Genomic DNA, 14645 nt, shown 5'->3' on the forward strand with positions numbered 1-14645 from the left:
TCTAGACGTTTTTTTCCCTTTGTGTTCAAGAATCTCTTCTGTCTCCTTTTAATTAAATTCTGCCCAGCCCTGTGTCGTGTCCCCTGAGGGTTAGCAATCCAGCTAGTGTTGCACTCTTCCATACTGTCATTGATTGCTAGTGTGATCAGTGGATAAAAACAACAGTTTGATTGAGAAGAAATCTGCTGATATAGACTTTTACCTCAGCCCATATACAAAATTCACATCCATAACAGGATCTGCCAGATAAAGTGTGGTCCATTGTGATTCATTCCCTTGATTTTATTATATACAGAATTAAAACAATGTTCTCACAACATAATTTCATTGAAAAGGGAGAGAGAAAGAAAAGTAGCATGTCTGGAACTTCCATGAGTGCTTTCATGTAAAATGCTGCTATACTATAATAAATGTTACTAGCTGGCCATGCAACTTTCAGAAAGGTCTTTAAAAACAAACATAGCTTTCCTTTTGCGTACAAATGTGTTTTTCTTCATCCAAAATGTTTGAAGCTAAGAGTACATCTTTTACTTGAAAAATTAATAAAAAAAGCCCAACACCAAAACCACAAAACAAATAAACAAAAAGTTGATCTGTTCTTTTCCTAGTTTAATCATCAAAATATTTCTTAAAGTGAGTTAAACTTTCAAAACACTTAAATTTCTTCAAAATTTCTTGACAGCGAACTGTGGGCTTGAAGTTCTTCCAACTCATTTTCTATCACAGTATTGCAGAAAGTGCTCCTGTTATCCAAGATGTCTGTCCGCTGTCCCCCTTTAAAAAAGTTAACTCGTTCCGTTGTTGGTGTGTTTTTTACTGGTCCATTGTTTCCTTGACCACCTAAAAATATAAATGAATAATTAATAATTGCAAACATAAATATTTTAATGTTTGTGTTCATTACTCAACAATGAAAAATTTCTCGGTAATTAATTTAACGTGATAGCTCTTGTATTAATGCCTATGTGAAAAAAAAATAATTTATGGCAATTTTGGAGCTGTTCAGTTTCATATCCAACAAGATAAATGCTTCAAGGCCCTATTACACTCTGTTTTTTGTTGTACCATGAAAGTACAAGTAGTTCTCTGAAAATAGTGCCTCCTACTGTGTTATGTTAACCCACAGCACCAGAAGCAGATGTTGGTGGCATGGCAGAAGATGTTGAGCCTTCTACTGATATTCTGGTTTTCTGCTTTGCATCATTACTGGTGGCAAGATGTGTTTTCACCACTACAAGCTAAAATCAAAAAAGTAGTCTAAGGAGTGATGATTGTAATGCACTACTAAAGAAAAAGTTCAAGATGCAGCCTGTCACAATTAAAGTGATGTGCATTGTCTTCTGGTATAGAAAAGGGATGATTCTTCTTTTTTTCCTGGAAACCAGACAAATCATCAGCTGTCACCTCTACACTGTGACGATGACCAAGCTGAAGGCTTGAACTTCCTGAGTTAGGCCAGAGAGGAAGGAAACCTTTCTCTTACACCAAGATGCAAGGCCCCATATCAGTTTGAAGACCATGAAGCATATTTCCAGTCTTGTCTGGACTATCCTACCACACCCACAGTATATTTCATAATGGTGCAATTATCCAGTGTATGACAAATACTCCTGATTTCCCTTTGTTTGAGCTGATAAATTATGGACTTCATGGTCAACATTTACCTAGCAATGACACTATCATAGGAGATCAGAAATGTTTTGTTAACTCTGTTGGAGTAGTTTTTTAGGAGCATGACATGTAGACTCTTGTTCATTGCCAGTAAAAAATAAATAAATAAAAGTAAATAAAAAAGCATGCATGTTGGTGTAAGAGTTTTGTAGCTTAGAATTTGCTCTATCAAATCACTATATTATGCTCTTTGTAACTGTTACAGTTTCCATGGAAATAAATAGGAGATATTACTTTTGAAGCAACCTACATATATTTTGCCTTCAAGGTCAGGTTGGACAAGGCTCTGAGCAAGCTTATCTAGCTGTAGATGTCCCTGTTCATTGCAAGAGAGTTTGAAAAGGTCCCTTAAGGGTCCCTTAGAACTCAGACATTCCTATGATTCTGTGATTCTATGATTCCATGATCCAACTTACGTATAAAAAACTCATTTCAAAGAGTTATCATTTTTCTGTATATCAAGATATACTCCAGAGAAAATATAAAATCTCTTTAGAACAGAACAGAGAAGGATGGCATTTTCATTTTAATGACTAAAAAAACCATTATATAGTATATTTTAATATATTACCTTCATTTCCATTTCAAACTTTTGCATGATTTCCTCTGGATGGTGACTTGTCTCTTCAGGACATACATCATCCTGGTCTTCTGGGCAGTTCCAGTAATTATACAGTTAAATACGACAAAATCATATTACAGTAAATATCTTAAATTAGAAATTGTAACTCTTAAAATGGAATAGTCATCATAGCTCTTCCTCTTTCCCTGTTCAGACCACCAAAACCATGTTGTGTGTTGCAGAATCATAAAAACCCAAGCAAAATACTCAAAAATTATTCCTACTCAGAAGAGCCCAATGTATTAAATTCATGCAGTGGATATTTTGTAAGATTGATAGTGGACACTATTCTCTGAGTTCTGTAATTGCTATTGTGTTCAGTGCATGACTGTCAAGCTAGAGAGTTTTCTGGGTCTGTCTGCCTTGAATACACACTGAAATAGATTGATACATAATACACAATATACCTAATTTTGAAATGGCGAAGACATCAAAGAAAAGATTAGCAAAGGGGAACAAATGTGAAAACAAGTCCCAGACTTTTAAATTTGTATTGTAATTAATTAAAATGAATGTAAATGGAGGTGTTTTATGGGATATTATATGGAATCATTGCAACATTAATGTAAATGCTACTGTTGTTCTGTTTTAAAAATTACATTGGCAGAGGATAATTAGCCTTCTCTGAATTGATGAAAGGATTTCTCACCTTTCAAGGCTATATAAAGATAATCCCTTTTAATCCAGTTGGGGATTTCCCCTGTCCGGATACAGTCAAAAACTATCTTCTCAGTTTCAACAAATTCTAATTCAGATTTTGTTCTTCCAAGATTTCTGAAAAGCTTTGTTGAGTGCTGAGTCCTGCTACTGTTCAAAATAAAATGAAAAGTTTGTAAGGAACTGATTATTAAAACTACAATGGTGCTATTACCAAGAGTATGACAAATAAACATCCTGTAAAATGTAGACGAAGCTGTTGTTATAACAGGCTTGCCAAATAAGCGTATTTCAGCATATTTTATAACACACTGGTTAAAATTTGCATAAGACAGATATGCTGAATTGTTTTCCTGCTCTTTGTAGCAGGTGTTTCTAAGCTCCTTATATTTTTTTAAATGTAACTATAGAATACTTTTTTCTTTCAATTTCAAAATTATACATGAAAATCATAATAAAATTATTTAAAATGTGTTTTCCCTGTATGTAAACAGCTTACTATTTTTAGCATATTATTTCTATATTTACTTTATTAACAGTCCTATATACCTTTTGTCATCCACAGGTTCATTTCCATAAAATACCTCATAGGACAAAATGTCAGCCTGAGCATTATTAAAGGCTTCTTTCCACTCAGCCCTTTCAATCTCATTCCTTCTGACAAGCTGATTGATGTACTGTTGTGCCTCAGGGACATGACAGTATATGGTGTGAACCTACCATGGATCAAAAATGAGATTAAATTTTCTGCAAAACTTACACATCTCTTTGCAATTCATATTATTCAGATAAGAACTGGAAAGAAAGAAAAACCCACGTTTTTTCCATGATGGCATTTCTGAGTTTCACTAACTTATATTTTGAAATAACATGAAATAAAGAGTATTCATATTGGTCTAATCAGTTTTCTATAGGTCAATTTTTAGTGAGGGTCTAGAGCTCTTCAATTTCATGTGTAATTCTGAAAATTTCAATTCAGCCTTTAAATCAATGTGTATAAAATAATTGTTCTATTTTATAGTACTAACAAGAATTAATAAAAATACATATTTTTCCTAACTGCACATCTCTGTAAACTCAGCAAATCATTTTTCAGTTTTACACTGTCATAGTTCCTACCTTCTTAGCAAGATTTTTCAAGAATAGTAGGACTGTAATTTGAGGTTTCACTGCTTTTTTATATCTTCTTTCACTTTCTAGGAGCTCAGTTACTTCTCTTTCTTGTTCATGTAAAGATTCCTGAATCTTTTGCAGCATAGTATGTGCTTGCCAAAGAGGTCCCATTTTCATTGAGCTTTCAGACTTTTCTTCATTAGCTACCTGGGAGGCAACAAAGATATATCTTAAAATGTTAATCCAAGATCTATTCATTAAAATTAAATTTCCAGATATTAAAGATCAATTTAGAGCACAAACTGAGAAGATCTAGAAGAAGTAGATGTTGCTTGCTTCCCGTGTTTGATATACAGTTTTTATAATTCAAACTTAGAGGTTTTCAAAAGATTTTGTAGTAAAATGTATATTAACATTATAATGAAGAGAACAGCACATGATTTGGTTCAAGAGGAGTTGGTCTTCATTTTCTTACTGTATGACTTTAATAATTCATTACCAGTTTGTCATTCTCAAACTACGTATGAAATACGTAAATAAAGAATATGCCCATATTCTTTATTGTCAGTTAGACCTTTAGCTTCTATCAGCATTTCTAGAGTAAGTCTGACATATTTTGAAACAACTGGAATAATTCTAAAATGAACCAATTTCATTCCCATTGTGTTACTCACTTGTCCTGCTTTTGATTTTAAAATGGGCACATCTGCTTTTTCTACTTCGGTCTTCTCAGATTTTTGCTGAAGAATTTTGATCTGGAAATTCAAGATGTCTGACACTCTCCCCACATTCAGACTGATGTTGTGAATTTCCTGCAAGGCTATATTGAAAACAATAGAGGAGATAATTAAGAAAAAGTTGGGCATTTCTACAACTATGCACTTGCTGCAATATTTTCTAGTGTTCCAAATCATCTCTGTTAAGAAATCAAGTATTTGTAATAAACAAATGAGTTATAATAATCAAGAATTCTGTTATTTTATTCAAATGTTGAAAGAAATCTATGCAAAAGTCTTGTTGACTGTAATAATACAACTATGCTAAAGAGTTTGGAGTTATGATAGACATTTCTGTCTTTAACATTCTTCTATAGTTTGATTTGAAACACATTATTGGAATGGAAAAGTTTATACTGATTTTGTCTGGTATACACCACAGCATAAGAAAAACAGAAGGGAAAATAGGGAGATCAAGAAATTCAATATCCAAAATTCAAAACTCACTCAATGTATGCTGGGTGTAAAGATGATTGATTTTTTTAGACAGATTTTCAAGAATCCAGGCCTGAAATGCATGAAAAGAGGAAAGAAGGAATTCAGCTTTTGTATTTCCTTCCTGAGTACACCTGTAATATTTAATAACAATGGAAAAATGTTGCCACTGATAGTCACATCATAGTGAAATGTGCAGTAATTGGTTATTGTTATAAAAGAAAACATAAAAGAATTAAAACAGAATCTTCTCAGGCTTCACCATTTTCACAAGAAAATGCACTAAAATGCCCAGTGCTTCTATCTGCCCACATTACTAATGTTAAAAAAGAGACAAAAATTAAGAGTATTTCTCTCAAAAATTTGAAGAATAAAATCCTTTGCACACACACTGCATAGTCAGCACAAAAGAAAAGTTTGTTTGTTTCAGATATTGATAGTACTTTCTAGTTTCATAAAATATTTTCCTTCTTCCCGTAAATCTTAGAACATTATATATTCACCACTTGTTATTCTTTGTTGAAATATAACATGCTAAATTTCCTCGATGTATAACAAAGACTTAGTAAAAAACTGTATTCTTCACTGTTTGTCATTTGGGAATTAGGTAATACTGGGATATAGAATAAAACGTAGGAGAAAAAAAATACTGATGCTACGCAAAACTTTATCAGTAGGAGGCGCTGCAACGTTAAAAAGAATACCACTTCCTATTCATTCTGAAGTGTTAAAGGAATCCGCATTATATTTCAGAAATTCAATCTGACTTTTAGACTTTTCATTCCTTCAGCAGAATGCCCACGTCATCCTGGATGTGTCCTAGAGTGGTAAAATGAAAGTTGATTGATATAAAGTTGATGAATTAAAATACAGAAATACTTGTACATATTATGTGTAATAATATACTCAGAAAATAACAGACAATAATTAGATCATGCTCACAGATTATATTAGAAAAACGACAAATAAACATGTTATTTTCTCCAGTGTTAAGAAAATCAGAATTTCTGGTTAGTTTGAAATTCTTTAAATATCAGAAGAGAGATAAATAATAGGTAAACATGATATTTACTCTTGCATTTAATTGGAAAGCAATTCCAACAAGATATCACTAAGAAACTAGCAGGTCAAATTTTTATGATATACTCATCAAAAGGAAATTTTGATGAGTATTAGAAATTAGAAATTGTTATTTCCACAGATAATTTACAGGAGTACATACTTTACAGGAGTACATACTGGAATATTTATAGGGCCATGGTTTTTCAGTGTCTCTATAGAGCCAAAATTGGCACTTCACAGACCATGTTAGTGTTTACAGTTTAGGGAAAAAAGTGGACTCTGATATAACAAGGAATACATTAAATTGTTTTAACACGCATTTTGGGTTCAGTTCTGAGAGCATCCTGGGCATAGAATTACTGACACTAGCCCAAGCAGCCTATATCACTGTTTAAAAACAACCTTTTATTGAAAAGTGCATAACACTGAGCATTCCATGACCATTAAATAAAACTTCACTTTTTTAGGCTTTAAGAACTAAAAAGAAATACTTACTACATTGAACAATGTTGTTTTTTTAATGTAGCAAGATAAATATTAGCAGAGGAATTAATTTCATTTAAGTTGCATATCACTGTCTGGTATTAGAGTCTCAAGATCTCCCCAGGTTAAATAGTTCATGGGTGCCCAACCTTTTGGCTTGTCTGGGCTGCAATGTGTGAAGAGGAACTGACTAGGGCTGCATCTACGAATATTAATTCAAAATCAATACCTTCTAATTACTTCCATGGAAACTTCAACCTATACAAAGAACACAACGGCTCTAGAGCAAATGTTAGCTACAAAACACCATTTTTTCAGTGTAGTCAATAACATTAACTATGCATTTCATTAGCAATTAAAAAGAGTCTTCATTGGTGGGATGATTCAGCCTCTACTGCCATACAACCAACGTTTGCCTCTGATGTCATGTGGTAACATAATAAAATAGAGCCCTGATAAAATATATAATATAGTTCATCAATATAAATACAAGTAACAAAACTTAAATTTAAGCTTTAGCTATTTTTATAGGAGCATGTTAAAGGCAGAGTAACACAAATATAAAACTGCTGAAACCATCAGTCTGGATCGATGGAAGTGGTTGCAATTCACAGTGAATTCTCAAGTTTTCTGATAAAATTTTACTCTTCTTGTACTTCATCCTTGAAAACAATTGTTCACAAATGTTCATACTGTCAAAAAGTGACAAAGTGAATAAGGCATGACTGTAAAGAAAATTATACTTTTCTCTGGTAAAAGAGTTCTCACAAAAGTCTGATAGAGAGACGTGATAAAATTTTTCATTAGAAATCCATACATTTCATTTGAAAATTCTCAAGTAATATTTTTACGTCTACTAGAAATAGTCACAAATAAACAAAAGACACTGATTATTTTTGCTATCTTGAAACCTCAAATTCCTTTATCAAAATGTAAAATTTATGGCTGCATGCTTTTCGTGGTTCACAGCACTGTGTTTAGCCAGTTATCAAAATGTATAAAATTATTTGCCACAACTTTAACTGGCACTACACTGCATCCTTCATGTGCCCTGGAGCCCAGCTGGGCCACTCTGTGGCACACAGCTGCCACCATGATGGCATGAGGTATTGGGTGGCTACAGTCTGAACTGTGTCAAGCTGTGCGTGATCTATAGGCCACTGGTTGGATGTGCCTGAACTAGCTCATCTCCCCTGTTCCCTCAGCCCCACTTTTAAAAGAATCATAACAATGAAAAAGGGGGGGAGAGTGCTATGCTCTTGCAGTATGTATTTGTTTATTTTACCCAAGGCATTTTTTTTCTTTTTTAAGTTCTTTTGCTTCTGTGATAAACAGAAACATCTGATAATGATTCAATATGAACAAAATTTGAGTATTACTAAATCGTCTAATAATGTGACTGCAATACAATTTGGCCACAATAAAAAGAAGGGTGGAAATGGTTGTTCTAACCCACTACAACTGTAACTAGCTTTTAAAACTTGCTGCTTTCTGCAGGAAATTTTTGTATCTGCAGCTACTTCAGTTATTTCATAAACTGATATTGTATTACTAAAGAAAATATTGCAAAACCTGAAGAATATTAATCATGCCCCTTTTTTCCTGGGAAACACAATGCAAATTATTTTTGCTGCTTAAGTTAACCAGCTGCATTAAAGTATTGTAATAGGTGAAAATTTTGTATACTTTTGAAATTATTTGCTAAGTAAACAAAAGGATCTATGCTGTGATTTTACAATTCTTGAAAATATATAAAAAGTGAAAAAGACAGAGAAATGACAATCGTAATTTTTAGCGAATAATATCGTAGACAAACAATAAATAAATAAATAAATAAATAAGCAAGCAAACAATCTTAGTACCCAATGGCCCCCAAATAACTTGGATTCCCTGAAATAAGACAGGTGCCTAGAAGCTTAACCTTAGCTGATTAGGATGTACATGTCTGAAGAGACATTGTTTTCAGAACCCTTAGATTTTTGGGAACAATATGAACTGGAAATGGAAACAAGAGCACAGTTCAACTTTGCTCAGAAAAAAACAAACTGTTTTCACCTTTTTTTCTTCCCATTTCTTTGTTTGTTGTCTCATTTGATGAAGAAGATCTTCTTTTTCTTGGCTCAGTTGATTGTTACTTTCCCTCAGGCTCTAAAGGATATAGGATAAGGTAAAGTAATTAAAATATCTATACTCAGCCTCCATTTTCCAAAAAGGCCTTCAGTATTTATTTATTTGATACTTCATTTGTTGTTTTTATTCCACACAAAATCAGGAATTTTAATATTTGCACTAAAGCACAAAGTCTTGGGGATCTTACATAAAAATAGAAACAGAATTTGACCAATTTACAAAGCAAATGTCATCAGATTCTAAATACATTTCTTGAATTCTGGGACATGCAGAGTTTTTTCCTAGGAACATGAAGAATGGGATAAACTTTAATTACAATCATCACCAAAAAAAAGCATTAAATATCCTTAATATTCATTGAATATCTTCACACATTTCTTTCATAAAAATATAATCATTCTTAAGTTTCTAAGCAAATAATGTGGGAGAACACCAAGATTTCATCACAAAACTGAAGATATGAAAATTGTTATGAAAACATACTGTGTAAGGTTTTACTCTTCTCCAGATGGAGACAGCTTTGTTTTTGTAGTAGTTCCACAAACTGTATCTTCAATTTACTGTCACTAAAAAGAAAACATGACTTCTACAGACTCTTTCTGCATCTTCTGGATGTTCCTATTGCTCTTATCCTCCTGTTAAAATCTCACTTCTTGTTTACCTTAGCTATACTTTGCCAGTATTTGCTGTTCTTGTTTACCAGCTCTCGATAAGCTTCTAATTGAGATTTCAGACTCCTCATTTTGTCACCATAACGTTTTACAGTAGTTATAGTCTTCTCCTATATTAGAAAGGAAAAATTATGGAGAAAATTAATAGAGTGAAAACAGGAAAGAAAAACACGAATAAGAGAACATTTTATACAGCAGCAAAATACTAGTTTTTCTTCTCCAATTCCTTTTTTTTAAAAATATATATATTGTGTGTGTGTGTGTGTGTGTGTGTATGTGTGTGTGTGTCGATCACAAAAATTTTGTATTGTAGCAGGATATAAACTTAAGGCAAAAAATCCTGCTCAGGTAATTATTTTTTCTCTTTCTATTTTGCAGAAGCCATAAGTCATTCTAAGAGCAGAACCTAATTAATTCTCTCTAGGCATGGCTAAACAACTTTAAACAAATTTAACTTTTCTGTATAAAATAAAAGCTGGGAGGTTTAAGTTACAAGCTGTATAGAAAACAGATCAGCACAAAAGCCTGTCTAAATAAGGCAATAAAACTGTATGATACAGAGAAATCAGAAACCTTAAGAATTATGGGTATTTCCATTGCTTCTATGAACTACTTTGCTCTCAGAGATTTTAATTAACAACACATTATATTCCCTGTGTTTCTGTCTGTGCTCAGTAGAGAAAAAAATTCTGAACCTTTCCCCTGTGTGTGCCCTTTAGAAAGAATGACATTTATTTTTATGGAAATCATACATGTAACCAGCAACCAAATGATTGTCTTGGTCTGCACTGGCAAAGAAAAATAATCTGATGAATTAAAGAAGAAGCAGTGACTGAAAAAAAAGGTTTCAGTACAATGTAGCCCAAGTTGTACATAGTTCAGATTTGGGGAGAATTACTGAATAGTGAAATGCACAAATGCTTCCACTAGGGAAAGCATAGCACTGTGGAGTTATGGTCACAAAAGTTGCCCTTATGGTCCTGCACCATAACCTTGTGGACACTTACAGGTGGAAGTACTCTACAGTTATCTAAACCACATTTACAGAATACTAGAAGACAAAACAGAAACATCTATACAGACCTGTGTCTGGGTCTGACTACTGAAAGAAACAGTTATATGAACATTACTTGCATGTCAACCAAGATTCAAAAGAAAGGAAATAATCTTATTATTATTTTGGAAGCAGTTTAATTATTCTAGTGGTATAATGCTTTCCTATTACAAGTGTTTTTGTGTTGTTTTTCCTTTACCCTCACTGTGCTCATAAACTTCATGAACCACAAAAATTGTCACATACTAAGCTAACCAGCGAGTGGATTTAATCCTTAAAGATGGAAAAGAAGCCAACTGCAAAGTGAAAGAGAACATGTTGCCCACGAAGGATAAGGCTGAAATACTTTACACACTGCCAATGAGGCTTGGCACAGGCTTGTACAGCAAGACCATTGTACCTTACGAAATTTTGTCAGTCAGCAGAGAAAAGTAACATTTAACAGAAAAAAATTAGTAACTGTAAAGTCCAGAAAATCTCTGCAAGTATGCCAGAGTAAGTATTCAGAATGGGGAAGATACTAACATATAACAAAAAAAAAAAATCAAAATAGCCATTTTTGGAGATAGGATGCAATGAGAAGCTGAATGCAGAAGCAAATGTGAAAGGATTAGATTTATTCCCTCTATGTTAAAGTCTGGATAGGCTGTGAGGGGCTCCCTCTGAGAAACAGTAAGGAGCAGGTCAGGAGCCTGTGGGTCAGAATTAGGGACAGGACTGGTAAAGGGCACGTTGTAGTAAGGGCCTACTACAGGCCACCTGATGAAGGGAGGTCTGCTGACAAGGTCTTCTTTCAGCTTCAAGAGGCATCATGCTCACAGTTACTTGTCCTTATGGGGGATTTCAACTATCCAGATATCCGCTGCAAAAACCACACATCAAGCTGCAAGAGATCCCTGAATTTCCTGGAGCATGTGGATATTAACTTTCTGGTTCAACTATTGGATAGACTGATCAGAGGTGATTCACTGCTGGATCTGGTGCTCATTCATGCAGAGGAGATCATTAAAGTCATTTAGTTTGGAGGCAGCCTAGGTTACAGCGACCATGCCCTAGTTGAGTTTGTGGTCTTGAGGAACGTGGACCTGGCAAAGAGTGAGGTCAGGACCCTGAACTTTGGAGAGCAGACTGTTTAAGGAATTGTTGGATGAGATCTCCTGGAAAGAAGTCCTTATATATAAAGAAATGGAAGACAGCTGACTATTCTTCAAGGATGCCCTTCTGGGAGTACAAGAGCTCTCCATCCCTCAGAATAAGAAAGCAGTCAGGGGAAGCTGGAAACCAACATGACTTGGCAAGGGCTTCCTGGTCGGACTGAGTGAAAAGAAAGGTTTGTACTGGCTGTGGAAACAAGGGTGTGTCACCTGGGGAGAATGCAGGGATGCTGTCCAGACTTGCAGAGAGTGCATTAGGAAATCCAAGGGGTAGTTAGAACTAGACTTGGTGAGGGATGTTAATAACATCAAGAAAGGATTCTTGATAAGACAAAGAGTGCGTACCTCCTTTCAGAAAGTGGAACTTACAACAGATATGGAGAAGGCAGAGGTACTAAAGGAGTTTTTGCCTTGGTCTTTGTTGGCAGCCAGGATTCTTATATTTCTCACATCTCTGAAGCTCACATCCCTGGACCTCTAGGTGGGAACTAGAGAAGTAAATCCCCCTTTCTCTCAGCTGCAAGGGCAGAGCAAGCCTGAGACTGCCTCATGAGAATGAGTATATACATACTTATGAAGCCAGATGACATTCATTCCAGGGTGCAAAAGGAGCTGGCTATTGTGGCTGCTGAGCCACTCTCCCCCATATTTGAAAAGTCATGGCTGTTGGCTAAAGTCCCCAGGGACTGGAAAAAAGGAAACATCATTCCCATTTATATGAAAGGGAGGGAGGAGGATCCAGGGAACTACAAGCTGGTGAGCTTCACCTCTGTGCCTGGGAAGATCGTGGAACAGATTCTCTTAGAAGACATGTGAGCACTTGAGCACATGATGGGCTCAAGTGCATCCTCAGCAAGTTTGCTGATTACACCAAGCTGAGCGGTGCAGTTGATAGGTTAAAAGAAAGTGAAGCCATCCAGGGGGACCTCAACAAACTCAAAAAGTGGGCCCATGTAAACCTAAAGATGTTCAACACAGCAAAGTGCAAGGTTTTGGACTTGGGTTGGAGTAACCCCAGATACTTATATAGACTGGGAGAAGAACCCTTTGAGAGCAGACCTGAGGAGAAGGACCTAGAGGTACTGTTGGATGAAAAACTAAACATGAGCTAGAAATGTGTTCTCACACCTCAGAAGGCCAATGGTATCCTAGGCTCCATCAGAAGCAGGGAAGAGGACTTGATTGTCCCTCTCTCCTCTGCCCTTGTGAGTCCCCATCTGGGGTACTGCATCCAGGTCTGGGGACCCCAGTATAGCAAAGATGTAGAACTGTTGGAGAGGTGTCATGGTTTTATGATTTTTGTTGTCGGTATTCAACGTCATAACATCATGTAAGGCACTGGGAGATAAAGAGTTAATGCCCCAGTTCAATGGACTGCTGAATTTCCAAGCACCTGGTTCTAAGAAGAGAATAACTACCACCCCAGAAGACTTTGCATTCATGTATTCTGGTCAGAAGGAAAGATAAAACTGCATGCAAATCCTGAGACTGCTACTTTTTTTTGCTGCGCATCTCAGCAATGCGTGCTCCCTAACTGCCTTGCCTTCAGCTTTAAAGTAAGGCCTTTGCTTTCCTATACTCTCTCTCACTTTATTTGATTTATTAGCTTCAATTCCAATTATACTGTGTTATTTTGCATTCTGTTACCTTTTTTTTGTTGATTAGTTTTCCTCCTCAGACCATTGCTGCTATTTTGTTTATAGTTCTCTGGGGTGTGGGTCTATGGGTCCCTCAACCCATTAGTCATTGAACCAGATTGAATGAGCCCATAAAGCATTGGCAAGATGGTCCAGAGGAGGGCCTTGAAGGTTATCAGAGGGCTACAGCACCTCGCCTATGAAGACAGATTGAGGGAGCTGGACTCATTCGGCCTGGAGAAGAGAAGGCTGCAAGGAGTCCTCATGTAGCCTTCCAGTATTTAAAAGGGATGGGAATAAACTTTTCACTCAGTTAGATAGTGACAGGACAAAGGGGAATAGTTTTAGGCTCAAGGATGGAAGGTTTAGATTGGATGTCAGGGAGAAGTCCTTCACAGAGAAAATTGTGAAGTTGCTCAGTTAGTCTGTGGATTCCCCATCCCTGTAGGTGCTCAAGACCAGGCTGGATTGAGCCCTGGGCAACCTGGTCTAGTACCAGATCTGGAGGTTGGTGAACTTGCAGAGGGGGTTGGAACTTAATAATCCTTGGGGTCCCTTCCAACCCAGGCCATTCTATGATTTCATCTGTTTTACTTTGGCTAATCATATGAAAAAACAATAGTGGTGCTCCAGAATAATTACCTGGTTTTCTTTTTTTATATTTTCTAGTTCTCTGTTTATCTTCATGTGTTTGCTTTTCACTTCCTGCATGTCTTTCACAACCTGCAGAGCATGGAAGAAATGATGAACTCAGAGCACTAGAAATGAACTCCAATTATAATGAATCATCAAACAATTTTTATGTACAATTCTCAAAATGACATCAACTGTGGAGAGACAAGTATGCTCTTGAAAGCATGTAAATAACCTGGACTCTAGACAAAAACACTGAGACTTCAACAATTAGATTCAGTTCAACTATGTTAACATTTATTATAGGTCAAGTTATTTACTTGATATGGATTTTCTTTTCTGGTTCTAGTACCAGAGCTCCATTTTTATTTTTCTAGTGTAGTGTACTGGATTGAGTACAAAAGATAGTAATTACATTTTTTCTAAGTTCTTGAAAAAGAAAAACAGCATTGTGAAACTTAGTATTGGGAAAAAAACGAATAATAATAAAAAAAGAAGAGTGGACAGTGGAGATTACATTTTTGCATTTGAGAGTTTAAGTATTATA

General features: G+C 35.4%; 1 protein-coding gene across 1 annotated transcript; it reads right to left on the reverse strand.

Moving 5' to 3' along the window:
• Window positions 1-631: 631 nt before the first annotated feature.
• LOC136054275 (uncharacterized) lies at window positions 632-14259 on the reverse strand. The gene is made up of 10 exons (XM_065745463.1): window positions 14108-14259; window positions 9611-9730; window positions 8875-8967; window positions 5287-5347; window positions 4738-4883; window positions 4070-4270; window positions 3500-3666; window positions 2943-3100; window positions 2243-2322; window positions 632-840 (listed from the first exon to the last, which is right to left on the reverse strand). Exons 1-10 carry the CDS (start codon window positions 14174-14176, stop codon window positions 814-816), a joined length of 1122 nt encoding a protein of 373 aa, XP_065601535.1. The 5' UTR covers window positions 14177-14259; the 3' UTR covers window positions 632-813.
• Window positions 14260-14645: the final 386 nt, after the last annotated feature.

Source organism: Cyrtonyx montezumae, unplaced genomic scaffold (genome assembly GCF_038088225.1).
Source record: "Cyrtonyx montezumae isolate F1298 unplaced genomic scaffold, pur_monq_1.0 scaffold_36, whole genome shotgun sequence".
NCBI classification, from domain to species: domain Eukaryota; kingdom Metazoa; phylum Chordata; class Aves; order Galliformes; family Odontophoridae; genus Cyrtonyx; species Cyrtonyx montezumae.

What these genes read in the sequence shown, in the direction of transcription:
- LOC136054275 (XM_065745463.1), bottom strand. Translation starts at nt 14,176, where the DNA reads ATGCAGGAAGTGAAAAGCAAACACATGAAGATAAACAGAGAACTAGAA. An exon ending in TGAAAAATCTTGCTAAGAAG is followed by an intron (nt 3,667 to 4,069) that starts GTAGGAACTATG and finishes GATCCATGGTAG; the next exon opens with GTTCACACCATATACTGTCA. An exon ending in TCTTTATATAGCCTTGAAAG is followed by an intron (nt 2,323 to 2,942) that starts GTGAGAAATCCT and finishes GGAACTGCCCAG; the next exon opens with AAGACCAGGATGATGTATGT.